Source organism: Halichoerus grypus, chromosome 15, assembly GCF_964656455.1.
Source record: "Halichoerus grypus chromosome 15, mHalGry1.hap1.1, whole genome shotgun sequence".
NCBI lineage: Eukaryota > Metazoa > Chordata > Mammalia > Carnivora > Phocidae > Halichoerus > Halichoerus grypus.
In genome coordinates, this window is record NC_135726.1 from 54,139,207 (window position 1) to 54,164,504 (window position 25,298).

The 25,298-nt window shown below is 54.8% G+C and overlaps 2 protein-coding genes across 7 annotated transcripts; one reads left to right on the forward strand and one right to left on the reverse strand.

Annotated features, from left to right (window-relative positions):
• Window positions 1-1,367: 1,367 nt before the first annotated feature.
• Window positions 1,368-6,943, reverse strand: PIH1D1 (PIH1 domain containing 1). 5 transcript variants are annotated; one of them, XM_036068234.2, is made up of 10 exons: window positions 6,771-6,943; window positions 5,351-5,444; window positions 4,922-4,988; window positions 4,335-4,514; window positions 3,121-3,182; window positions 2,952-3,033; window positions 2,380-2,509; window positions 2,092-2,167; window positions 1,596-1,739; window positions 1,368-1,492 (listed from the first exon to the last, which is right to left on the reverse strand). In XM_036068234.2, the coding sequence occupies exons 2-10, from the start codon at window positions 5,438-5,440 to the stop codon at window positions 1,451-1,453; spliced, it is 873 nt and encodes a 290-aa protein (XP_035924127.1). In that variant the 5' UTR covers window positions 5,441-5,444; window positions 6,771-6,943; the 3' UTR covers window positions 1,368-1,450. The 5 variants fall into 5 exon arrangements, with proteins under 5 accessions (XP_035924127.1, XP_035924128.1, XP_035924129.1 ...); XM_036068235.2 differs by having other exon boundaries at window positions 5,351-5,457; XM_036068236.2 differs by lacking the exon at window positions 6,771-6,943 and adding an exon at window positions 6,349-6,482.
• On the forward strand, window positions 6,367-25,292 carry ALDH16A1 (aldehyde dehydrogenase 16 family member A1). Of its 2 annotated transcripts, XR_013444036.1 has the most exons (18): window positions 6,367-6,500; window positions 11,216-11,318; window positions 11,710-11,836; window positions 12,697-12,875; window positions 12,962-13,039; window positions 13,635-13,816; window positions 13,903-14,055; window positions 14,526-14,711; window positions 15,090-15,173; window positions 15,384-15,520; window positions 15,701-15,806; window positions 15,884-16,014; window positions 16,319-16,486; window positions 16,782-16,983; window positions 18,373-18,558; window positions 18,883-19,005; window positions 24,433-24,674; window positions 25,213-25,292. XR_013444036.1 is itself a non-coding variant. In XM_036068196.2 (17 exons), exons 1-17 carry the CDS (start codon window positions 6,411-6,413, stop codon window positions 19,728-19,730), a joined length of 2,397 nt encoding a protein of 798 aa, XP_035924089.2. In that variant the 5' UTR covers window positions 6,367-6,410; the 3' UTR covers window positions 19,731-19,851. The 2 variants fall into 2 exon arrangements, 1 of the variants encoding a protein (XP_035924089.2); XM_036068196.2 differs by lacking the exons at window positions 24,433-24,674; window positions 25,213-25,292 and adding an exon at window positions 19,569-19,851.
• The last annotated feature ends 6 nt before the right edge of the window (window positions 25,293-25,298 follow it).

Here is a 25,298-nt window from a genome sequence, read left to right on the forward strand (position 1 = left end):
TTAAAGATTTTATTTATTTATTTGAGAGAGAGAGAATGAGAGAGAACACATGAGAGGGGGGAGGGTCAGAGGCAGAAGCAGACTCCCTGCCGAGCAGGGAGCCCGATGCGGGACTCGATTCAGGGACTCCAGGATCATGACCTGAGCCGAAGGCAGTCGCTTAACCAACTGAGCCACCCAGGCGCCCAATTCTTGTGTTTTTATTTTATTTTTTTATTTTTTAAAGATTTATTTATTTGAGAGAGCGAGAATGAGAGAGAGTACATGAGAGGGGGGAGGGTCAGAGGGAGGAGCAGGCTCCTCGCGAGCAGGGAGCCCGATGTGGGACTCGATCCCGGGACTCCAGGATCATGACCTGAGCCGAAGGCAGTTGTTTAACCAACTGAGCCACCCAGGCGCCCGAGTTCCTTCTAATTCTAAAGCATCATCACACCACAGGGGCATACATTCAATGAAGTAACACTGGATACCAGACACCGCCAGAGGAGGATTCTAACTCAGCTAGGGGAGATCAGAGAAAGCTTGAAGTTTGAAAAGCTTCCCAGAAAAAGCTCACTGAAAGGAATGACTTGGGAGGGGGCGGAGGGAGTGTCACAGGAGAGGAAACAGTACTTGCAGAGTCAGGAAGTGGGACACAGTTTGGTGTGATTGTGACCTGAAGCACCATTCCAAGAATAAGAGGATCGTCAGGACGAGAGGTAGGAGAGGCTAGAGATGACGGCATGTATCAGATTACCAACGGACTCATGAAAGGTCCCCTGGGAGGGCAAGACAATTAGACACTTCCCGGGTTTTACTGGAGGAGATGATACTGAGTAGAGGGAACAGCGGAAACTAAGAGAAGGTGCAACACACAGGTGTGGTCAGGACACCCTTCAGTGTGACGGGATTGAGTGAGAGGAAGGACAGGAATAAAATGAGGCATAGGGATGTCTGACTTCGGCTCAGGTCATGATCTTGGGGCCTGGGATAGAGCCCTGCACTGGGTTCCCTGCTCAGCAGGGAGTCTGCTTCTCCCTCTCCCTCTGCCCCTCCCCCTGCTTGTGCTCTCTCTCATTCTAATTAAAAAAAAAAAAAGGCATCAAGGGGGCCACACCAACATGGCCTGGGGTGCTAGGCTGAGGGGCTGGGACCTTCTCCTGGGGCACTGGGGAGCCAAGGAGGGGATCTAAAGAGGAGAGGGGAGGGTCAGCTCTGGGACGGTGTGGGACAGGAGGGGAGACTGGAGGCCAGGAGGCCGGGGAGAGGATCTGGAGGGGGAGAGGCTGAGGCCGAAGCTGGAGCAGTGACTGCTCTGTGACTCTAGGACCCAGTCCAATGTCCCTCTTTCCTCCCACTCCCCTTGTACTCCTAGCCAGACACAGAACAAAGGCAAAAATCTTTTATTTCAATTTCAGAGAAGCCCCCACCAGTCTCTTCTCTCCACCTGGAAACAGAGAAAGAAACCCAGTCAAGAAGCCACCGACAGAAGGGGCATGGCCACCATCAGTTGCTGAGGAGAGACAGGAAAAACAGAATGAGGATTCAGGACCAGGAGTCCAGGCCCCCCAGTGCCCCCCGCTTCCCTGCACACCTCCCCCTAGCCCCCCAGGTACCTTTCTCTTCCGGTGGAAGGCTGCCTTGCTCTCCTTGGAGTTGATCCGCAGGGGGATATATGCATCCAGATGGTACAACTGCTGGGGGCCCCCCATCACCAGGCGGTTCTCCCCGATCTCCAGCGACAGCCCCAGAGCTCCGTCCTGAGAATACAGTGAAGTAAGCCCAGCCTTCCCTTCCCAGCAACAAGGCAATAATCAGGTGGACCGGGGAGAAAAGCCTCCTGTGTCGGGATACCATATGTAAAGGGTCTAATCCTCCAGGACAAAGATGAGAGACAGTAATTACAAGTCCCCATGACTGAGCACTTACAATGTCCCAAGCACCCTCAGGACAGCTCCCAAAGTGGGCCCGAAGGACCCATGGCAGGCAGCTGTACTCAGGGGGCAGGACTCACCAGGCTCCCACAGGTCTGGCAATGAGCCCCGCTCACTCCCCCTCAGAGACCCCAACCCTTCCACACCTTTCTCCAGCTCTGCTCAAGCGTGCACTCACCAGTTTGGGGAGATCAATTTCAGCCAAGAGGAGGTCAGGGGCTTCCAGCCAAAGGTTCAGGTGAGGCTTCTCACGGCTGGGGAGGAACAAGACCCAAAATTGAGGAGAGCCCACCAGCTCCTTGCCAGGGTTCATCCTTTCCTTTCTCCCGCCTCTGAGCCCTGCTGCCTCGGGGAGCCTTGTCGGTGCGAGTGCTGCTTCTCCCCTCTCTGGGTTCCCAGAGACCCCAGAACACTGCTTCCTATGGGGAAGGAGAAACGTGAAAGAGAGAACCCATGGAAGGCGCACCGTTCCTCAGGTCTCAGGGAGTCAGGAGTACACAGGTTTCCCAGCTCCTGGATCCGAGGACGCTGCTGGGAGCGGATATTTTGCTGGGAGATGGAGCCCAGGAAAGGCCGGTTCTTCAACATGCGCCACTCTGCGGGTAGGAAGCTCGGGGTCAAAGGTGGCACGGGTAAGGGTTCCCTTTGCTTCCATAGGGGTCATGACAGCAAGAGCCTCAGGGGAAAGGACGCGCCCCTCCAAGGATGCCAGGGATCTGGCCACACCCCCAAGCTTGGCTTTAGGAAATCTGCCCACCTTAGTCCTGCCCTTCCCGGGGTATATCCCCCCCCTCCAAAAAATCTGTCCCTGGAGATGCTCCTGGCTCCGCCTCCTGGCTATCCAGACCCCGCCCCTTATCTGGTTTCTGGGTCAGCCCCGCCCACATCCCCAACCTTGAGAAGCCTCGCCTTCTCCCTATAATCCACAGCCTAGGGACCAAGAAAATCCCTGTCCACACTAGCCCCACCTTTCCCAAGGGCTGCCCCCAAGCTGCTCCGGCTCCTCTAGTCCCCGCCAGCCCCGGGCCCACCCCTCACCTGGATTCAACTGCAGACTGTATTTGTCCTCAAGGCCCTCCCTGGCGATGGTGACCACGAGCTCTCGCAAGAAATCGCTGTTCTAGGAGTGAGAGAGGGAGGCTGCGGGAGGGCTCCGGGTGGAGGGAGAGGCTCCGGCCCAGGCCTCACCCGCAGCCCCGCCCCCAACCTGCATCCTCCGGTAGAAGTTGCTGTTGACGGCTACGTCGTAGGCGGTACAACCCTGGCCTTCTGTGGGGAGAGAAAGGGGGTGAGACCCCCAGCCCTCCGAGGGAACCCCACCGCCGGATACAGACAAGGCAAAACCAATAACGGCCAGCAGCCGCCAAGAACCAGAGAGACCCAGAGACAATCAGAAAGTAAGGGCTCAAGACTCGCACTTGCCAGTCTGGAATCATACCAGCCTCGTCTCTTCCTCTCGGGTCCTTTCCCACCATGTCCCAGCGCTGACCTCGCCCCTTCCCTGCACACAGCCCTCCCATGGCTCCCCAGCGCCCCAGATGAAGGTATGTGTCCTTCAGGCGTGGCGTTGAAGACCCTGTGTGGTCTGCTCCTCCCCCCTGGAGATAAGCTCACTTCTCTGTTACTCTAGGACCCAGTCCAATGTCCCCCTGGTCATTGGGGGGATCTGGTCCCTTTAAATGTCTTCCAATCTCTCTTGATTACTGACCAATCCAATTCAATCACTGCAGCCTCTGTACTCCTCTGTCCCCTCTGCCTAGAACCCTCTTCTCTGTCTTGGCCTGATGAACTCCTCTGGTTCCTTCACATCTTATATCTGACACCTCCTCCTCCAGGAAGCCTTCCCAGACCCTTCAGTTTGGGTGAAGAACCCCTATCAGAGCAGCACAAATCATACCATATTGAAACTGCATCTGTCCCTTCCACCCTCAATCTAAGACTAGGAGTGTCTCAAGGGCAAGTTCTGGGTATGATCAGTCCCCAGGGCACTGCCCAAAGCCTGATCCCAGGAGGCTTCAGGGGACATATGTGATTTGAAACACAAGCATATAGAGTCAGAAACTCAACAGAGACAGGTGAGACAAAGCTGAGAGATAGAGACGGGGAGAAGGGTGAGGAAGGAAACAGGAACAAGAGTGAGCGCTGGTCTGGCCAGCTAATGAGGACACCTGCCCAGCTCGCCCTCACCATGGAGTAGGGCAGGGAGAAGTCCAGCCTGGCCAGGTTGGCAGGACCAGGACTGTCCTGTGCAGCAGGTACTAGAGGCCCAGGAAGCTGGGCATATGTCACAGAGAAAAGGATAAGGTCAGGAAGGCCAGATTTCTGGGTCCTGAGGGAGGAGGGTCCTGGGCCCTGGATCTTGGATCCTCGGGAAGAAAGGACCCAGGGAGCTAGATCCTTGGGTCCTCCGAGGGCACTGACTTGCATCCAGCTCGGCATGAGGTTCTCCCAGACTCATGGGGATGCGAAAACCGGCTTGGTCTTCCTCCAGCATTTGAAGCAGCTCATCCTCAGTCACGTCAGCCGGAGGAGGGATGGAAGGAGAGTGACAGATGTTGATGAACACCTTCCCTTCGGATGAGTTGGTCTTTATGCAGAAACCTGACGGAAATGGGTTTGTCCTGAGTATCTGCCTCTGCATGCATCTGGGTTTCCATCTATCCCCTCTTCAGTCTCAGTTCTTCTCTTGATCTGTCCCCTCTTTGGCCCCTTCTCTTGATCAGTCCTGTTTTCTGGGTCTGCTCCCCGCTCCATCCCCTGGGATCTCTGCATCTCTTTCTGTCTTTGAGTCTCTGTCCCCCTAGTCATGCCCGTCCTCCTCCTCCTCTCTTTAGATCTTGGTCCCTTCCCTGCTCTCTCTGGATCTCTGTCACAACCCCCGTCAAGGCCTCTGTACCCCATTATTGTGCCTCTCTCTTGCCTCCTCTCTCTGTGTCCCCTGCCCCCAGCCTCTGTCCACCTCTCTCTAAGACTCTATCCCCCTCTCTCTGGGTTTCTGCCTTTCTCACCAGGTTGCGGTTGGATCTGTGTAGATTCTGGTCTGCTTGTCTGGGCTTGCTGGAGCTCCTTGGAGGCCTGTGTGAAGGAAAACAACAACCTCTGTGCTATCAGACCCTCATTTGTTCTTCAAAGGTTTGTCGAGAAATTTTATGCATATGAGATGTGCACAGAATAGGACATACTATGTCTCTCTCCTCCTTTGAGGACCCCTAATAACAACCCCAACCCCACTCTGCATTTCTTCCAGAGCCTAGCAAACTTGGGAGTTAAGCAACTACAATTCCATGTAGTGCGTTCTGGGAATGTAGTGTCATCTCTGAGCACCCACGGGCGTGCATACACACGTGCGCGTGCGCGCGCGCGCGCGCACACACACACACACACACACACACATATCCCCCGAACACCCAGGGACCCAGGAGCGGGTCAGTCCTCACCTGCAGCAGCAGCTCTTCGAAACGCTCGGTCTCCGCGCCCATCTTCTCTGCCTCGCTTAACTCCGGCACCAGCAGCTTCGAGTCCGCCATGGCCCTGAGGAAGAGACCTAGGCGTCCTCAGTAACCCCGACGTGGGGGGGGAAACCCTGGCCAGGATCCGAACTGTGGGGCCTGCTGCCGGACCCACAACCGACTCCTGACACCCACTATCCTGTATGAAAATCTAAGAATCTGGCCTGAGACTATAATTCCACTCAGACCAGATGCGGTTGTCCAATCTGTTGGGAGCCAATAGTTCCAGATGCTCTCCAAGTCCTATGAGGTAAACATGTAAATGACAGCCACACTTTCAGCCTCTGTAACCAAGGACTTCAGCAGACCACGCTTCCGTCTACCTCGAACGCTCAGACACCAATCCGGCAACCGCACTACGTTCCGACCAATCATAGTCTAAGGCTGAAGCCACGCCTCTCACCTCAACCAATCAAAACTAAATCCTGAACCTAATTTCTGAATGCCACACTTCCTGTGTCGATTAAAGCTATACTTCTCCTCTTTCCAGACCACATCTGGCCAAGCTACTGGACAGCCCAGGCTGGCGCACTTTCAAAACCTTAATTTCAACGTCCATCCTAAAAGACTCCCTTCTGACCTCTGAACTATCGCTTCGTCCCAGAGCTCGATTCGATTCTCTAGTAAATTTACTTCGGACTAAAAGCTGAACTTCCTGCCCTCAGTATGAACAGGGTGGAGAGAAGATACACCAATACGGTCACCCTTCTAAATCTGGAGGCTTGCTAACTATTTGCAAGACACCGCATTTTCTTCCCGTCCCCGACCCCCCCCGCCCCGCCTCGCCTCGCTCTGAGGATTGCGCATGCTCCAAATCACATTTCCCAGCATGGGCATATGGGCGGGGCCATCGTGTCCAAGGCGGGGTTACGCTCTCTCCCGTAGCCCCGCCCCCTGCGCTGGAGTGGGCGGTGCCGCCCTTCGACCTCAAGGTTCTTCTGGGCAGAGCGCCCCGCACTTCTTGGTGGAAAGCGGGCCCGGGCGGGTGATGGCTGCGACGCGTGAAAGGACTAGCGCCCGAGAGATCTTCAACACGCTGGAGTACGGACCGGTGCCTGAGAGCCACGCATGCGCGCTGGTGAGGGCCTGCCGTTCGGCGCTGCCCATCCCCCTCCCCAGGCCTCCGGGTCCCGTTTGGCGCGCGACTCCCGTGATGCACCGCGGCAGCTCAGCAGCTCCGCCCTTCTCGGTTCCCGTGACTCAGGCCGCCCCTTTAGGACCCACCCTTGAAGGGCGTTCCCTTGATCCTTTGCGGCTGCTGCTTCTTAACCCTTGAGTCTCCCCCTCTTGTTTCGGAGTAGTTCTCGTACCCCTTGTTCCGAACTTCGCGGCGGTGTTTCCCCGATACCTCAGAGCCCCCGGAGGGTCTCCTGTGATTCTTCAGCGCCCCCCACAGAACCTCCCGTGATCCCCAGGGACTCGGAATTCCTGTGGGGGCGCCCTTGATCTTCCAAGGACCCTCAGAATCGCCGTGGACTTCCCGTGATCCCTCAGAACATCCTGTGGCTCCCGTGGCCCACTGAGCCCCACCCCCTGAACTCCTGTGGGGCTCCCGTCGTTCCTCGGGGCCCCCATCAATACTTGCGGGGCTCCAGGAGCTTGGGAACCTCGGGAGAGCTCAGAATTTAAATCACCTACAGCCCCTCAGAATACCACCCTCGTGGGGCTCCCAGGATTCTTCAGCGCCTCTTCAAGTCCTCATGAGGCTCCTGTGATCCCTCGGGGTCCCCCAGACCACCTCTTGTGGTTCCTGTGGATAAGTAGGGTGCCTCGAATATTCTGTAATTACCTAGGCTCCTCCGAACTCCTTCCATGGGGCTCTCCTGATCCCACAGGGTCTTCTAGCACCCAGGAATGAGAAGCTGAGGCTGGAACAATGGAAGAAGATGAGACCAGAGCCTGGAGCGGGCTGTGGAAGTGGATAGATGGATAGGAGGGGAAGAGGCAGAGATACAGGAGGAACGGTGTGAGAGTTGAGAGGGCAAGGCAGTGTCTGAGGTCTGGCTGTCTCTGACCCACCACGACCACCACCAGTGGTGATCCCAGGAGAACTAGGGTTTCGAGGAAAGACCCTGAGCTTGGTTATCACATGGTGCGAGTGTGAGGGACCCGGGGACAGCCTTGGGCTTGTGCAGGCGTCAAACGCTACTTGGGCTCGAGCCTTCAGGTCTGGAGACAGGGACCTGCGAGTCACCAGTGTAGAAAGATAGCTGAACTGTGGGAATGAGGATCTGGGTCAGAGGACAGACAATTCCCACACTTGGAGGTTGGCTAGAGATGGAATATACTGAAATAGCAATAATGTGATCATAGCTTATATTTACTGGGAGCTCTCTGTGTTCACTCAGTGTGATCTCATTTAATCCCCAGAACAGCTGTGAGAGGGGATTATTGTCATTATTTTAGCACACGGAGGCTGAAAGGGGTAAGCAATTTTCCTACGGTCAACACAGTTTAAAAGAGGTGAAGCTGAGATTTGAACCTGAGCCCCCCAGATTCCACAGCCCATGGTTCCCCCACCGCCTCCCAAGCAAAGGTCTCAACCTTCCAATGTGTGGGCCAGACTCGACCAACAAACTGTTTTCTTTGGCCTGTAGTTTATTTTTGAAAATGTGAATTAGTGGTCAACTAATTCCCTGTAAACATCCAGGAGGATTCCAGCTTCTTTTGAAAATAAAATCCCAAAATTTGGCAATGTTTGGCTCACATTCCCTGACAAAAATCATCTGGATTCAATAGTGGCTGTCTTTTTAGGCAAGTGATGAGTTCCCAATCTCCACCAGCCCCTCTTCTCACACTAACATGACTTGCCAGGACCCTGTGGACATTCCTTTAGGGTTTTGTTTTTCTTGGGCGGGGGGAGTTTGCAAACTTCCACAGAGTAGTTAATACTGCTACTTACCTATCCCTCAGCTTCAGGAATCGCCATTTGGTCCAGTGTTGTCTTCTATTGTTTTCTCTTTTTTCTGGAATGATTTAAATTCCAGATGTCATGTTAGCTTCCCAGAAATATTTGAATTCCCATTTCTAGCAGATAAGGACTCATTTCGTAACATAACCACCTAGCCATTTTTTTTTTTTTTTTTTTTTTGGAGGGAGGGCTCGAGCGAGCGTGCAAGGCAGGGGGAGGGGCAGAGAGAATCCTAAGCAGTCTCCACGCCCAGCACAGAGCCTGACAAGGGGCTCGATCTCACAACCCTGGGCCGAAATCAAGTCAGACACTTAAGCGACTGAGACACCCAGGCGCCCCCACCTAGCCATTTTTCACACTTCACATTAGCGGTCTTTTTTTTTTTTTAGATTTTATTTATTTATTTGTCAGAGAGAGAGAGAGAGCATAAGCAAGGGGAGCGGCAGACAGAGGGAGCAGCAGGCTTCCCGCTGAGCTGGGAGCCCAAGGCGGGAATTGACCCCAGGACCCTGAGATCCTGAGATCATGACCTAAGCCGAAGGCAGACGCTTAACCCACTGAGCCACCCAGGCATCCCAGCGGTCATTATTTAATATCATCCAGTGTCCAGCTCATGTTCATACACCCCCAGCTGTTTCCAAAATGTATCTTTCTCTGGGGGTATTTGAATTGGAAACTTCTGACTCACCATTTGACTTCAAAGAAAAAGGAGAAGGGCCAGTTGGCAGGGTAATAGGAAAATCAGGAGAAGTGGCTTTGGGATGCTAAGAAGAGAGCAGTTGTAGAAGGAAAAAGTGGGAAGCATGTCTCGGATTTTGCCAGGATTTAAGGAAGACAGGACCAGGGAGAGAGACGTGGAGCAGACGTGGAGGGCGAGGTGCAGTGGGATTAAGAGGCAATTCTACATAGTGCTGTTCTGAGTGTATAATGGGCATTGAAGCATTTAATCCTCACCGCAGCCCTGTGAAGTAGAGAGGGGCTGTGATTATCCCCATCTTCCAGATGGCTTAGCCAAGCCCAGAGTATTGTAACACCCTAGCTGAGGTTGCACAATAAATACCAGAGCCAAGATTCAAAATCCTAGTTCCAGAGACTCGGTCCCATTTGCAATGCCTGTGTGCTCTGCGTTGGGCTCGGGTAGACATGTCACATCAAATAAGTCTGCACCTGGCAGGCCTGTGTCTTCAGCGGGAGTCCATACTGCTCCCCAAAGTGATGACTGCAGAGGTGGGAGGGAACGCCATCACATGGCCAGGTGCGCGAGCCACCTGGCTTAGAAGCCCCACCTTCCAAAAAGAACCTGATACTGCTTGGGAACAGTGTCACGGGCATTGCCTCCAGGGTTGTGACAAGGTATGTACCCAATCACAGGAACGCAGAGCGATCAGAAAGCCCCAGTGCCCTGGCTTCCCATTGGAGCCTTATGGCGTGTTCCCAATTTTCCCGGTCAGGTGCAGTGGACCATTCAGGAGTCATTGTTGCCTGGTAATGCAGCTGAATTGTCTCAGGTGTCCCGAGAAATAGGAAGTTCACCTGAGGTCATTTCTCCACGGAGGAGAAAGGGTTTTATTAAGCCACATTTCAAAGTCAGTAGGACAGGGGCGCCTGGGTGGCTCAGTGAATTAAGCGTCTGCCTTCGGCCCAGGTCATGATCCCGGGGTCCTGGGATCGAACCCCAGTAATGGCTCCCTGCTCAGTGGGGCGTCTGCTTCTCCGCCTCCCTTTGCTCCTCCTCCTGCTTTGCTGGCTTGCACGCTCTCTCTGTCAAATAAATTAAAAAAAAAAAAAGCAAAGTCAGTAGGACAGCCCTCACATATCTCTGGTGAGAATGTAAAACAGCTTGGTGGTTCCTCCGTAAGTTACTCGTGGAGTTGCCCTATGACCCAGCAATTGCCCTCCTGGGTACAAATGCCTAGAAGAAGTAAAGATGGGTGTTCAAACAAAAACTCGTACATGCATGTTCTGAACGGCACTATTCACAATAACCAGAAGGCAGAAACAAACTGAATGTGCATCCACCGGTGATAAATGGATAAACAAAACGTGGCCCATCCAGACATTGGAATATTATATAGCTGTAAAAAGGAAAGGGGGTTTTTGTTGTTTTTTTTTAAGAGAGAGAGAAGACGGGGAGGGGCTGAGGGAGAAAGAATCTTAAGCAGGCTCCACGCCCAGCATGGAGCCCAATGCGGGGCTCGATCTCACAACCCTGAGATCATGACCTGAGCCGAAATCGAGTCAGATGCTTGGGGGGTTGGGGGATGGGTTAGCCTGGTGATGGGTATTAAGGAGGGCATGTATTGAATGAAGCACTGGGTATTATACGCAAACAATGAATCACGGAACACTATATCAAAAACTAATGACGTAATGTATGATGACAACATAACATAATAAAGTTAAAAAAAAAAAGAGTCGGAGGCTGAACCTCAAAAACAGCATGTTGGGTGAAAGAAGCCAGCCAAAAAAGTCACAGACTGTAAGGTTCCGTTTCTGTGAAATATCCAGAGTAGGCAAATCCACAGAAACAGGAAGCAGATTAGTGGTTGCCAGGGGCTAGGGGCAGGGGGAAGGGAGAGTGACTGCCTAATGTATACAAAGTTTCCTTTGGGGGGAACGGAAATGTCCTGGAACGAGATTGTGGTGATGGTGGCACGTCCTAAATGCTGTTGAATTGTGCTACACTTTAAAATGGTTAACGTGATGAGTTTTAGATTATAATGTATTTTACGTTTGTGGGTTATTTTCCTTCTACACAGGAGAAGAATTAGCGGAGGGGGCAAAGGGGTGCAGGTGTCCCTCTCCCAGAGGATTCTAGGCAGGAATTGACCTCCCCCAGCTGGCTCCCAGACCCCATTCCAAACCGTCTTCACCTCCCACAGGCCTGGCTGGACACCCAGGACCGACACTTGGGTCACTATGTAAACGGGAAGTGGTTAAAGCCAGAACACAGGAACTCAGTGCCTTGCCAGGATCCCATCACAGGTATGAGGTGTCCCCCAGCTGCTAGGGTAGGGAGAGGCGTCTGTACCCCCCAGTTGTACCAACAACAACGCCCCATTCCCTTTGCTTGGGGCCCTGAGGCCAGGGAGTAGCCAGTGGGGGAAGAAGGCCAGGATCGCTGGCTCTTCCTGTTAGCAGTCATCCTAATTATGACTCCAAGTCCCTATGTATGCTTCTTGAAGTCACTCTACTTAAAGATCCCTTCCTTGATTACGGGAGACAGAGCAATGACCAGTAGGGTTATAATAGAGCGGGGCTGGGGACCAGCTTTCCTGCGTTGGGGTGCACCCGGGCTCTGGAAATCTTAGCCCCCTCCAGTTCTGACATGGGCTCCCCCCCTTCCTGTCTGGGGTCCCTCCATTCATCTCCCCAGGAGAGAGCTTGACCGCTTGCCTCCAGGCACAGGCTGAGGATGTGGCGGCAGCCGTGGAGGCAGCAGGGACTGCGTTCGAGAACTGGAGTGGACTCCCTGGAGCCTCTCGGGCTCAGCACCTGCTCAGGTGAGACAGAATGAGAGAGAGAGAGAGAGCACATGAGAGGGGGGAGGGTCAGAGGGAGAAGCAGGCTCCCTGCCGAGCAGGGAGCCCGATGCGGGACTCGATCCAGGGACTCCAGGATCATGACCTGAGCCGAAGGCAGCCGCTTAACCAACTGAGCCACCCAGGCGCCCCTCGCTGAATTACTTGTAGCTAAGGCTTATGGCCAGCATGCCTTCAAGCCTTTAGCAGCTAAAAAATCCATATACCATACACCAGCGCTGGTGATGAGAAAGCTGTTTCTCATCACCAGAATAGCCCCGGGGCTCATTGAGGCTCCATTTTCCTGGCCCCAGTGCCCATTCTCCAGCATACTCTTGGGGCAATTAGAGACAAAGTTTCCATTTTCTTTTCTTTTTTTTTTTTTTTAAGATTTTATTTATTTATTAGAGAGCATGAGAGAGGGGAGTTCAGAGGGAGAAGCAGACTCCCCACCAAGCAGGGAGCCCAATGCGGGACTCGATCCTGGGACTCCAGGATCATGACCTGAGCCGAAGGCAGTCGCCCAACCAACTGAGCCACCCAGGCGCCCCAAAGTTTCCATTTTCTAAAAGAACAATTGAGATTAGAGGTTCAACTTCAATTTCGCAGCGCCTTTGGGGGGTCGCTGGTGGCCACAATCTTCACACGGCCCTTTCTGGTTTTGTGGTTCTCGGACTACATTTCCCATAAAACTTTCAGGCTCTCCATCCCTGGTAAATGATGGGGATGCCCCCAGGAGATCGTAGGGATTGTAGTCCAAGTACAGAGGGGGTGTCCCAGGACTGTGTGACTGAAGGGCAGTGGGAAATGACTCCCCCACCCCGCCCCGGCTTTCCCTACAGACTGGCCAAGATGATCCAGAAGCACCAGCGGCTGCTGTGGACCCTGGAGTCCCTGGTTTCCGGGCGAGCCGTTCGAGAGGTTCGAGACGGGGATGTCCCACTGGCCCAGCAGCTGCTCCAGTACCACGCTGTCCAGGCGTACACCCAGGAAGAGGTGCTGGCAGGCTGGGAGCCCATGGGTGAGAAGCAGGAGTCCTGGCCCCCAGCCCCTTCCTCCCTTATGACCTAGCAGTACGTGCCCCAGTCTCTTTATTTATTCTTACAGGAGTAATCGGTCTCATCTTGTCACCCATGTTCTCCTTCCTTGAGATGATGTGGAGGATTTGCCCTGCCCTGGCTGTGGGTAATTGTTGGGCTGGGTCTGAGGGAGAAGGGGTCTGGGAGACATGGACCCCTGGGTCTGAGGGAGGAGGGGCTGAGGGCCTGGACTCCTGGGTCTGAGGGAGGAGGGGCTGGGGGCCTGGACCCCTGGGTCTGAGGGAGGAGGGGCTGAGGGCCTGGACTCCTGGGTCTGAGGGAGGAGGGGCTGGGGGCCTGGACCCCTGGGTCTGAGGGAGGAGGGGCTGGGGGCCTTGGACTCCTGGGTCTGAGGGAGGAGGGGCTGGGGGCCTGGACCCCTGAGTCTGAGGGAGGAGGGGCTGGGGGCCTGGACCCCTGGGTCTGAGGGAGGAGGGGCTGGGGGCCTGGACCCCTGGGTCTGAGGGAGGAGGGGCTGGGGGTCTGGACCCCTGGGTCTGAGGGAGGAGGGGCTGGGGGTCCTGGACTCCTGGATCTGAGGGAGCAGGGACTGGGGGGCCTGGACTCCTGGGTTTGAGGGAGGAAGGGGCTGGGGGTCTTAACTCCTGGGTATGATGGAAGAAGGAGCTGGGACCCCTGGGTCTGAAGAAGAGCCCTGGGGGCCCAGACTCCAGGGTCTTTGAGCTGCCCCCCTTTTCCAGGCTGCACTGTGGTGGTCCTTGTGCCGCCAGCCTCCCCGACACCCCTCCTCCTGGCCCAACTGGCAGGGGAGCTAGGCTCGTTCCCAGGAATCCTCAATGTGATCAGTGGCCCTGCCTCCCTGGGCCCTGTCCTGGCCTCCCATCCTAGAGTCCAGAAGGTGACCTTCTGTGGAGACGTCGAGGTATCTTTGGGGCTGGGAGGGGGACAGGATGTGGCTGGGAGGCTGGAAGGCCCCTCCCTTGGCTGAATCCGGCGGGGGTCCTGCAGGAAGGACGTGCCCTTCGGCGGACCCTGGCGGGCAGGGGTGCCGAGCTGGGCCTGGCACTGGGGGCTGAGTCGCTGCTGGTGCTGACGGAGGCGGCGGATGTGGACTCGGCCGTGGAGGGCGTCGTGGATGCAGCCTGGTCCGACCGCAACGCGGTAAGGCCCATGTGCCCGTGGGCCCCGAAGTCCTGGGGGTCGTGCGTGTCCGTCTCCAGACCTCAGGGCCTCCTGTTTCTCCATCGATTGTAATGTTCAGCTCTTTGTGTCTCACATTCTCTCTCTGTGGGGCTCCTCATCGCCTCTGATTTCTGAATCTCCACATCCCGGCTCTCCTGTTTCTGCAGGGGGCTCACGTCTCTTGTTCTTAAAGATTCCCTCCACTTTTCTGAGTGTGCATGTCCCTAGTTTTCCAATATCTGTCTTCACTCTGAATCACCACCTTCTGCAATTTCACCTCCTACCTGGATGTGGAGCCCTGGTGAGTCTTTAGGGTCCCCAGCCACTGCTCCTTGATCCTCCTCTGATATGTGTATGTACGTCCCTATGTCTCGGCCTCTGTGGGAGCCTGTCCTCTCAAGGCGGGCCCTGACTTTGCCTGCCTGCCCTGACATCCCTCTTCCTAACAGGGGGGACTCAGGCTCCTCATCCAGGAGTCTGTGTGGGACGAGACGATGAGGCGGCTCCAGGAGCGGATGGCGCGGCTTCGGGGCGGTCGAGGACTGGATGGGGCCGTGGACATGGGGACTCGAGAGGCTGCCGCACGTGACCTGGCCCAGCGCTATGTGCGTGAGGCCCGGAGTCAGGGCGCCCAGGTGAGCAAGGGGCACAGACTCCAGGGTGCCAGGGGAGGAGAGACCTGGAGACCTGACTCCTGGGTCTGAGGGAGGAGAGATTGGGCCTGGGCTCCTTGGTCTGAGGGAGGAGGGGGCTGGGGGCCTGGGCTCCTGGGTCTGAGGGAGCAGGGGGCTGGGGGCCTGGGCTCCTGGGTCTCAGGAAGGAGGGACTGGGGGCCTGGACTCCTGGGTCTGAGGGAGGAGAGACTGGGCCTGGGCTCCTGGGTCTGAGGGAGGAAGGGGGCTGGGGGCCTGGACTCCTGGGTCTGAGGGAGGAGGCAGCTGGGGACAAGGACTCCTGGGTCTGAGGGAGGAGGGGCTAGAAGTGAACTTGCCGATCTGTTTCTTTCTCTTCAGGTTTTTCAGGCTGGTGACAGCCTATTCTTCCCCCCAACTTTGGTCTCTGACCTGCCCCCGGCTTCCCCATGTATCCAGGCAGAGGTGAGCCGTCTAGGGCCCTGGAGATCCCATTCTGTCCACCCATCTGCAGCCAGACCTGAGCAGCAACACTACGCCTGCAGAGGCCCCAGTGGGCTGACCACTGGGTCTGGGTTTGGGGGCTGCTAACTGTTGTAGGCTGCTCCCCTAATGGCTGGGATGTTGGAGAGAGGAGCTGGCCAGGCCACCTGAGTTCCATCATCCCCCTTCCAGGTGCCCTGGCCCGTGGTCGTGGCCTCCCCATTCCGTACAGCTAAGGAGGCCCTGGCCATGGCCAACGGGACGCCCCGAGGAGCCAGTGCCAGTGTGTGGAGCGAGAGACTAGGGCAGGCCCTGGAGCTGGGCTGTGGGTCAGTCGGCACCCGCCGGGGCACGGGAGGCAGCCTGTTGGGGGGGCCCAAGCTTCTGCTCTTCCTCTCAGTCTTGAGGCCTCCATCCCCCTCTCTCCGGGTCTCTGCCCACCCCACCTCCCTGACTCCCGGCCCCCTGCGACTTTGCGTTCTTGCTCACATCCCCTTCTCTCCCCACAGGCTCCGGGTGGGCACGGTCTGGATCAACGCCCACGGCCTGCGAAACACTGAAGTGCCCACGGGTGGCTGCAAGGAGAGTGGGTCTTCCTGGCACGGGGGCCCCGACGTGAGTGCACCCCTCCTCCGCCCCGTCATCACCCCCTTCAGCCACCTTGTGCCCTTTTGACACTGCTCCTCTTCCAGGGTCTGTATGAGTATCTGCGGCCCTCAGGGACCCCCGCCAGGCTGTCTTACTTTTCTGAGAATCTGAACTATGACACCTTTGGCCTTGCCGTCCCCTCAACCCTGCCAGCTGGACCCGAAATAGGACCCAGGTGAGCTGTCCCAGGGGCTGCAACTGTGAGAATCCCTGGGGGTGTGGAAGGGGACAAGGAAAGTTGTGGCAGGCTCCCCGTGGACTGTGGGGAGGCAGTCATTAGAGCTATCTTGAGGGGTCCCCGGGTGCTGCCCAGAATTGCATCCTGGGTCTTGTGGCTCCACACCCAGCCCCTGTGCCTAAGGAGAGTCTCAGTCCTGTTAAATGAAGGACTGTGCTCTCCCAGAGGCTCAGTGGGGTGGAGCATGGGGTCTGAGTGGACCTGACCCCAGGACCCACCCCCACGCCTCACCCTGCTCCAGCCCAGCAACCCCTTATGGGCTCTTCATCGGCGGCCGTTTCCAAGCTCCTGGGGCCCGGAGCTCCAGACCCATCAAGAATTCACAAGGCAATCTCCACGGCTACGTGGCTGAGGGTGGAGCCAAGGATATCCGAGGGGCTGTGGAGGCCGCTCACCAGGCTGCCCCTGGGTAAGGGGAATCATGTGGGAAAACCCAGAGGTCATGGGGCATTAGAGAGGGTGGTCTGAGACCCCCACAGGCTGATGGTGTGTGGGGTCTGGGTCCCGAGGACCAGTGGGTTATGAAGTCCGAGCTCCCAAGGTTGATGGGATTCGGGTCACCCCCCTCATTCCCCTCCCCAGGCAGATGGGCCATGGGGCCTGGAGCCCCATCATAGGGGCTGCCGATAGAGGAAGGACATCTGGAAAGGGCCAGGACCAGGAAGCCGACTCTTGATTTGCACTGTGTCTCCCCACACACACAGCTGGGTGGGTCAGTCACCAGGGGCCCGGGCAACTCTGCTGTGGGCCCTGGCAACTGCCCTGGAGCGCCGGGAGTCTGCCCTCACCTCGAGGCTGGAGAGGCACGGCATGGAGCTCAAGGACGCCAAGGTGGAGGTAGAGCTGAGTGCGAGGCAGCTTCGGGCATGGGGCGCCCGTGCCCAGGCCCAAGGCCATGTCTTGCAGGTGAGAGGGTTCGGTGGGCTGGCAGACAGCTTGGACAGCCTGGGGTAGGGGTTAGAGCAAGGATTTGGGAGTGAGCCAGACTTGGGGAGAGAGAAAGCGAGAGCGAGCGCGCATGAGCGGGAGGGCAGAGGGAGAGAGAATCTCAAGCAGGCTCTGTACTGAGCGTGGAGCCGGACACGGGGCTGGGTCTCACGGCCCTGAGATCATGACCTGAGCCTAAACCAAGAGTCAGACGCTCAACCAGCTGAGCCACCCAGGCACCCCTAATTCCTAGGTTTTAATCTGAGAACATAAAAGCATGTATCGATACAAGGATTTACATCCAAATTTTATAGCAGCATTATTCATAGTAGCTGAAAACTGGAAACAATCTAGCAGCGCCTGGCTGGCTCAGTTAGTAGTGCGTGTGACTCTGGAACTCCGGGGGACTGAGTTTGAGTCACATGTTGGGCGTGGAGTTTATTTTTAAAACAAATAAATACGATAAATAAAATAAAAGGTGGAAGTAATCCAAACATCCTTTGGTAGGTTAATAGATAAACAGAGTGTGCTACACCCATAACAGTAGAATCCTACTCAGCACTCAGGAGCGAACAGGCTATTCCGTGGATGAATCTCAAAAGGACTATGCTGAGTGAAAGAAGCCAAATAAAAAAAATAGTGGAGACTATATGATGCTGTATCTAGAAAATTCTAGAAAATACAAACTAATCTGTAGTGAGCGGGCGCAGATCAGTGGTTGAGGACAGAGAGGGTTCAGATAGAGTCAGGTGGGAAGGATCACTAAGGGGCACAGGCAGATTTTGTCGAGTGAAGTTCATTATCTTGATTGTGGTGATAGTTTCACCAATACGTATAGATGTCCAAACCTACCAAATTGGGGGCATCAGGCTGGCTCAGTCAGTAGAGCATAAAACTGTTGATCTCAGGGTCGCGAGTTCAAGCCCCATGTTGGGCATACTTTAAAAAAAAAAAAAATTATCAAAGTGTACTCTTTTAAAATGCATGCAGTTTGGTTAATGTCAATTATATTCAATAAAGTTTAAAAAAAATTATACACACACGCACACAGAAACAAACCCACCAGCTAGGTTCTAAGCCCTCTACACGCAGTAACTTACTTCGTTCTAACAACAAACCTCTGAGGTAAGCATCATCAGCCTCGTTTGAAAGATGGGAAACTGAGGCCCAGAGAGGTTAAGTACGGTCACACCCAAGGTCACAGCTGGTGAGTGGCGGAGCCAACAGTCTGGCTCGAGTCTGCTCTGCACTATCACCTGATGAATCCTCTTTGGAGTTGTTATAGAGAAGCAGAGGTGGGGAGAGGAGGAAAGGGGCAGATGACGAGGCTCCTGTGCCCGGCCCTTGACTTCCTGCCTGTCCCCACAGGTGGCAGAGCTGAAAGGCCCCGTGCTCCGGCTACGGGAGCCGCTGGGCGTGCTGGCCATTGTGTGCCCTAACGAATGGCCCCTGCTTGCCTTCGTGTCCCTGCTGGCCGCCGCACTGGCCCACGGCAACGCGGTGGTCATGGTGCCCAGCGGGGCCTGTCCCGTCCCTGCCCTGGAGGTCTGCCAGGTACAGTTGTCCGCCTTCCTGCTACTGCTTCCCGAAGCCCCTGGGCCAGAAGATGGATGGAAGGTGCCCCGGGGCCTGCACTTGACCCACCCCCTTGGTAACCGTGGTAACCCCAGTCCCCACCCCCACCCCCAGTCCAAGCCTGCACTGCTCATGGACCCCGGGACCATTCTGTCCAGGCCTTGAGCGTTGGCCAGTCATGACCCGGGTCCCATTCCTTCCAGGAGCCCCAAGGGTCCTCCCCAGATGCTCACTCCTCACCCAGCCTGTTGCTTGCGGGCTCTCTGACGCCCTTTCTGCCCAATCCTCTCTGCCGTCCCCTAGGATATGGCCGCCTTGTTGCCAGCAGGCCTGGTGAATGTGGTGACCGGCGACCGGGACCACCTGACCCGCTGCCTGGCCTTGCACCAGGACGTCCAGGCCCTGTGGTACTTCGGATCTGCCCAGGTACCCTTTGCTTTGCTGTCTCTTCAGCATCTCAAACCTCACCGACAGCCTTGTCCTTTTCTAGAACCAGGGCAGTGCCCCCTAGAGCTCCCGTTGCTAGGGAGGAGAGACTCTTTAGCAACCAGGTTCTGAGATCCTGCCCCTTTAGATCCCCGGTTGCTAAGGAAGGGGATCTCCTTAGCATAACAGCGAGGGCCTCCTATCCCGCCCGGCCCAAGACCTCATCTCACTGGACAACCCGTTGCTAAGGACCACACCCTGGTAGCAGAACCAGAGGCCCGCAGTCCACCCTCCTGATGGTAACAGGGGAACTCCTTGTCACCAAGAACATCAGGCCCCATTCCTTTGAACGTGGGCTGTTAACGGGGAGGAAATCCCCTAGCCACAAAGGTCAGCCTTGTTTCCCTCAGCATCTGGAAGGTCGGCCGACTACACATTGAGCATTGTAGCAGCAGAGCCTAGGTCAAGCCGGCAGGCCCCTCAGTAATAGTCCTTGTTGCCAAGGAAACAGCTGCTTGGCGACCAAGTTGATGGAAGTGCTGATCCCCCTCTTCTCATGCCAGGGCTCCCAGTTTGTGGAGTGGGCCTCAGCAGGAAACCTGAAGCCGGTGTGGGTGAACCGGGGCTGCCCTCGGGCCTGGGATCAGGAGGCCAAGGGGGCAGGCGCAGAGCTGGGGCTGCGGGCAGCACGGACCAAGGCCCTGTGGCTGCCCATGGGGGACTGATGCCCAAGTGCCACCCGCTGCATCTTGGCCAGAGGAGAGATGGACCCTGACAGACACCAGAAGCCTAGAACTTTGTTTTATTATGACTCCCATGCCCTCCAATAAACTCTGACCAACCTTGGCTGTGCTTCTGAGGGGAGGAAGTCGGGGAGTAGCAACTTCTGGTCTGCTTGAGCTCATCCGAGTTCTGAGACTCAGCAGCCGGGTGGGCTGGCTCCAGTACAACACAGTGTTTGTGAAACAGATCAAGGGAACTCCGAGAAGCCCCGGGCAGGGCCCCAGGGCCTCTTGTTTCCCCCCTGGTCTTCTCCATCCTGAGGCTCTCGTTCTTTGACTTTCTCTGCCAATGCGTTGTTTCAGGATCTGTGGTGTGCTGGTATAGAATAAAGCACAGTGGCTCTCTGCAGTAAAATAAGGCCCTGGTAGGTAACATTTGCCAATTCCCTGGTGTAAATGCTCCCACCATGTCAGGTTTCCAGCTCTAGATGAGTGAACAACAAACAGGCTGATAGAATTCCTGAATTTTTTTTTTTTTTTTTTTTTAAAGATTTCTTTTTTTTTTTTTTAAAGATTTTATTTATTTATTTGAGACAGAGAGAATGAGAGAGAGAGAGCACATGAGAGGGGGGAGGGTCAGAGGGAGAAGCAGGCTCCCTGCCGAGCAGGGAGCCCGATGCGGGACTCGATCCAGGGACTCCAGGATCATGACCTGAGCCGAAGGCAGTCGCTTAACCAACTGAGCCACCCAGGCGCCCCAGAATTCCTGAATTTTTAACAGTCCATTCCCAGGAGCCAATCTGAGCGGCTCCAGCACATCCCCGTTTTAGAATCCTTTTGGATGCCAGGAACCCATTCACACTAGCTTAGGATAAGGGGGAAATTTCTGGAAGGCTACAGAGACCTCTTACAGAAAACAGGGCAAGACATGCATCTGAGGGGCCCCAGGTCCTGAGAACCCAAAAGTAGGCAAGAACCAGGACCGGTCCTTTCTCTGTAGGCATGTGACTTCTGGGGTCTTTCTTTCCTTCTTCCTTTTCTTTTTCTTTCTTTCTCTTTGATCTCTGGGGCCTTTCTTTAATTTTCTTTTCTTTTGTAATATATATACCCAACATGGGGCTCGAACTCATGACCCCGAGATCGAGGGTCAGATGCTCCACCGACTGAGCCAGCCAGGCGCCCCATCTCTGGAGTTTTCTATCCCTACCTGCCCCTCTTTCAGCGATGTGACTTTAGGAAAGTTTCTTCACTGCTCTGAGCCTGTTTCCTCATCTGTAAAATGGGACTGATGGTTCCAACCAGACTGGTTGATTCGATGGGTACACGGGACACGCTTTCTGACTGTTCGCTGTTCATTAGAGATTGATTCTGTCGTGAGGCAAATGAGAATAGGCAGCCAGCCTCCTGTCAGGATCTGACTAAGGCTGGGCGGAATAATTACCTCTCCCAGGATCTGGACTTTTGGAGAGGAAAGACAAGAATGAGAGAGCTGGAGGAAAGTCCCTGGAAGGCTCTAGTTCCTGTCTGTGGTTTGACAGTTCCTTGCAGGATTCCATGGGCTGCCTCAGTGGCCTTCTGTTGCTTTAACCAGCCAAAGGCAACAGCCAGCCAGGTGCCCACACCCCCCAGCCCGGAACAGAGGCGAGTGTCCGGCTGCTTCCAGGGAGAGGAAATCTGATTGGCCAGCCTGGGTCAGGCCTCTGCCTCTGAGCCGATCATCTCTGCCTGGGGGGGGGGGGGGGGCGGAGCTCCTGGCCTGTGCAGCGGTCCAGTCCCGGAGCAGATACCCACTGAGCGCTCGCTGTGAGGGAGGTGCTGTTCTAGGTGCTGGGGAGGCAGCTGGCCTCAGGAGCCGATGTGCTGGAGGGCGACAGGTGTATTAGGCTCCTGTCGCTGCTATAACAAAGTTGGTGGCTTAAGTAAAACAACACAAATGCATTATCTTTCAGTCCTGGACGTCAGACAACGAAATGGGTCTCACTGAGCGAAAATCAAGGTGTCAGCAGGGCTGCATTCCTATCTGGAGCCCAAGGGGAGAATTGCTTTCCATGGCACTTGACCTGCACCACTCTTTTTTTTTTTTTAAGAATTTATTTGAGAGAGAGCGCCAGCAAGGGAGGGGGGGCAAAAGGGACAGAGGGAGAAGCAGGCTTCCTGTTGAGCAGGGAGCCCCGATGCAGGCTCGATCCCAGTACCCCGGGACCATGACCTGAGCTGAAGGCAGACACTTAACGACTGAGCCACCCAGGCGCCCCCCCCCGCATCACTCTTCATTGCCAGCGGTGGCCACTCAGGTCTTTCATGGCATCGCTCTGACTGTGATCCTCTCGCCTCCCTCTTTCACTTACAGACACCTCTGTGATGACATTGGACCCACTCAACCCACAATAATCTCCCCATCTCAAGATAATTAACTAAGTTGTATCTGCAGAGGCCCTTTGGCCATGTGAGGGAACATTGACAGGTTCCAGTGGACGTCTTGAGGGGCCATTATTCTGCCCACCGCAAGAGGGGACAGATTGAAAACAAGTGAATAATCGAGAAACATCTGTTCAGCGGGACAAGGGAGCTAAACCAGGCTGAACAGGAAGTGAGGCAAAGAGGGCAGGGAGCAGAGATGGATGTTATAACAGGATGGGTGAGGTTTTGCTGCGGTAACAACCCCCAAACTTCTGTGGTTGGTAACCACAAAGTTCATTTCTTGCTCACACTACTTGTCCATCGGGGGTGGCAGGGGCCCTCTGTTCATCAGAGCCATGCAGGGACCTAGGCGGGTGGAGCCCTGATTCAACATGGCTTTTGCCATTAGAGATCCACTCCCTGCCCCATTAATCCTCACCCAGAAGTGACACTTGTCACTGTCACTCTCATTGGTCAAAGTGAGTCATGTGACCATGCCTGAGTCACACAAGGTGGGGTCCTGGACTCCTGCAGGGAAGGACTGCCAGTGGATGGGGTGGTCAAGAAAGAGATTCAGAGAAGCACAAATGTGGAAGGGACCTTATATTTTCTCATTTACCACCTCAGCCCCCAGTTTGGAGTTGAAGAAATTGAGGCTTAGTGAGGATAAGGGGCTGGCCAAGCTCCCACAGTGACCCAGCCAGGGTCAGAAGCAACACTTGCCAGGCCTGATGCAACAAGATATATCCCCTGGGTCCTCTTGCGTGCCTGGCCCTGGCAGGGCACAGCTGGAAGCCCAAAGAAAGGTCAGACCCAGCATTGCAACAAGCCCCCAGCCTGTGCCAGGGAGACCCATAATCTGTGCAACTATGGAGGGGACACAGGACATTGGGGGACCCAGAGGAGGCCTCGTGCCAGGCTGGATTTGGAGCTGAGGATTGAGGATCTTATCAAGGGTTTTGGTGGGGGGGAAAGGGAGGAGATAAAGAGAAAGTGGGCTGGGGGGGGCAGAAGGGCTGGAAATTTGGGCAATAGGGAGCCACAGAAGGTGTGTGAGCAGAGAGGTAGGCTCAGCTCTGGCTAGAAGACAGATATAAGCTAAGGTGGCATGTACTATAATAACAGAGGAAGCTCAGGGCACTCGGGGCACCCAGAGATGGCACCCTACCCAACCTGAGTGTGTATGTGTGAGGGAGGGAAAGAGGGGTGGTGGCTACCTTCCCAAGGAAGGTGCCATGGGTATTGAGGATTTTTTACAGCTTTATTAAGGTACGATTGACAAGTAAAGATTATACATATTTTAGATGTACAACATGATTTTTAAGTGTACAAAACGTGATGACTTAATACACCTATACATTGTAAAATAGTTACCATAATCAAGTTAATGAACACATCCATCCCTTCACAGTTACCTTTTTGTGCGTGATGAGAACACTTAAGATCCACTCTCTTAGCTCAAACTGGAAACAAAATTCAGATATATCCAAAAGCAAAACAAAGACAAACTTCTAGGAAACTTCATATATACAATACAGTATTGATTTTTTTTGTTTTGTTTAGAGAAATTTTTTTTTTGAGAGAGAGAGAGAGGGAGGGAGCAGGGGCAGAGGGAGACGGAGAGAGAGAATCCCAAGCAGGCTCCACACCCAGTGCAGAGCCCCACGCAGGGCTCGATCCCAAGACCCTGAGATCATGACCTGAGCCGAAATCAAGAGTTGGATGCTTAACCAACTGAGCCACACAGGCGCCCCAATACAGTATTGTTATTTATAGTCACCATGCTGTACATTGGATCCTCAGAACTTACTTTGTGCTTTTTGACCAACATCTCCCCATTTCTCCTACACACACACACACACACACACACACACACACACACACGTCCCAGCTCCTGGCAACCACCGTTCTACTCTCTGGTTCTGTGAATTGACTTTTTTAGATTCCACTTATAATGATACCCTACGATATTCATCTTTCTCTGTCTGGCTTATTTCACTTAGCATCACATCCTCCAGATGTATCCATATCATTGCAAACAGCAGGATTTCCTTCTTGTTATGGCTGAATGGTATTCTATTGTGTGTGTATACCACATTTTCTTTTTCCATTCACCCATCCATCAGCGGACACAAGTCTGATCTTGCTACTGTGAATAAGGCTGCAGTGAGCAAAGAGATACCTCTTTGAGAGACTGATTTCATTTCCTTGGGACAAATATCCAGAAGTGGGATTGCTGCATCATATGGTAGTTCTATTATTTTATATTATGTTTTTTGATGAAACTTCATACCATTTTCCATAGTGGCTGCACCAGGTTACATTCCCACCAGCAGACGCTTAACCGACTGAGCCACCCAGGCACCCCAACACTTCAGTCTCTTTGATGATGGCCATCTTAACTGGTGTGAGGTGATATCTCATTGTGGTTGTGATTTGCATCTCCCTGATGATGAGTGAGTGCACTGAATCTTGAAGGACCATGAGGATCTGATGTGGCTGGAGAGCATCCCAGGCAGAGGGGACAGCATGTGCAAAGGCCCAGAGGTAGGAAACAGCCTGGCGGGAACTTAGTGGTTTGAATGGTCACCCAGCCCCCAAAAGATACGTCCCCGTCCTCACCCCTGGAACCTATGAATGTGGTGACCTTATTTGGAAAAACAGCCCTTGCAGATATAATAAAGTTAAGGATCTCGAGCTAAGATCATCCTGGATTATCCAAGTGGGCCCTACATCTAATGACAAGTGTCGTAAGAGACACCCAGAGGAGAGACGCTTCTAGAGAAGAAGGCCAGGTGAAGACAGAGTCAGGGATGGAGTTACGCAGATACAAGCCAAGGACCCTTGGAGCCCCCCCCCAGAAGTTAGGCTTAGCCCACACATCCAAGGTGGAGGTGAGGAGGCTGTGTCCGAAGGAGCAGTCTCCAAGGCAGGGGCAGAACAGCCGCAGGGGTAGGGAGGTCTGTGTGCGTGGCTCGGGGTGGGGGCGCCCTCTGTTGGCTCCACACGCACCCCTCACCTGCCCTTCCCTCCCCCCCCCCCCCCCCCCCCCCGCCCCGGCCCCCTTCTGTCTCTCCCTTTCCAGGTCCCATTCCACTCCGTCCAGTGCTCGGCGCTCCTCCTTCTGGCGCCTCTGTCCATCTCGGACCGGCCTTCCCCATTCAAGGCGAG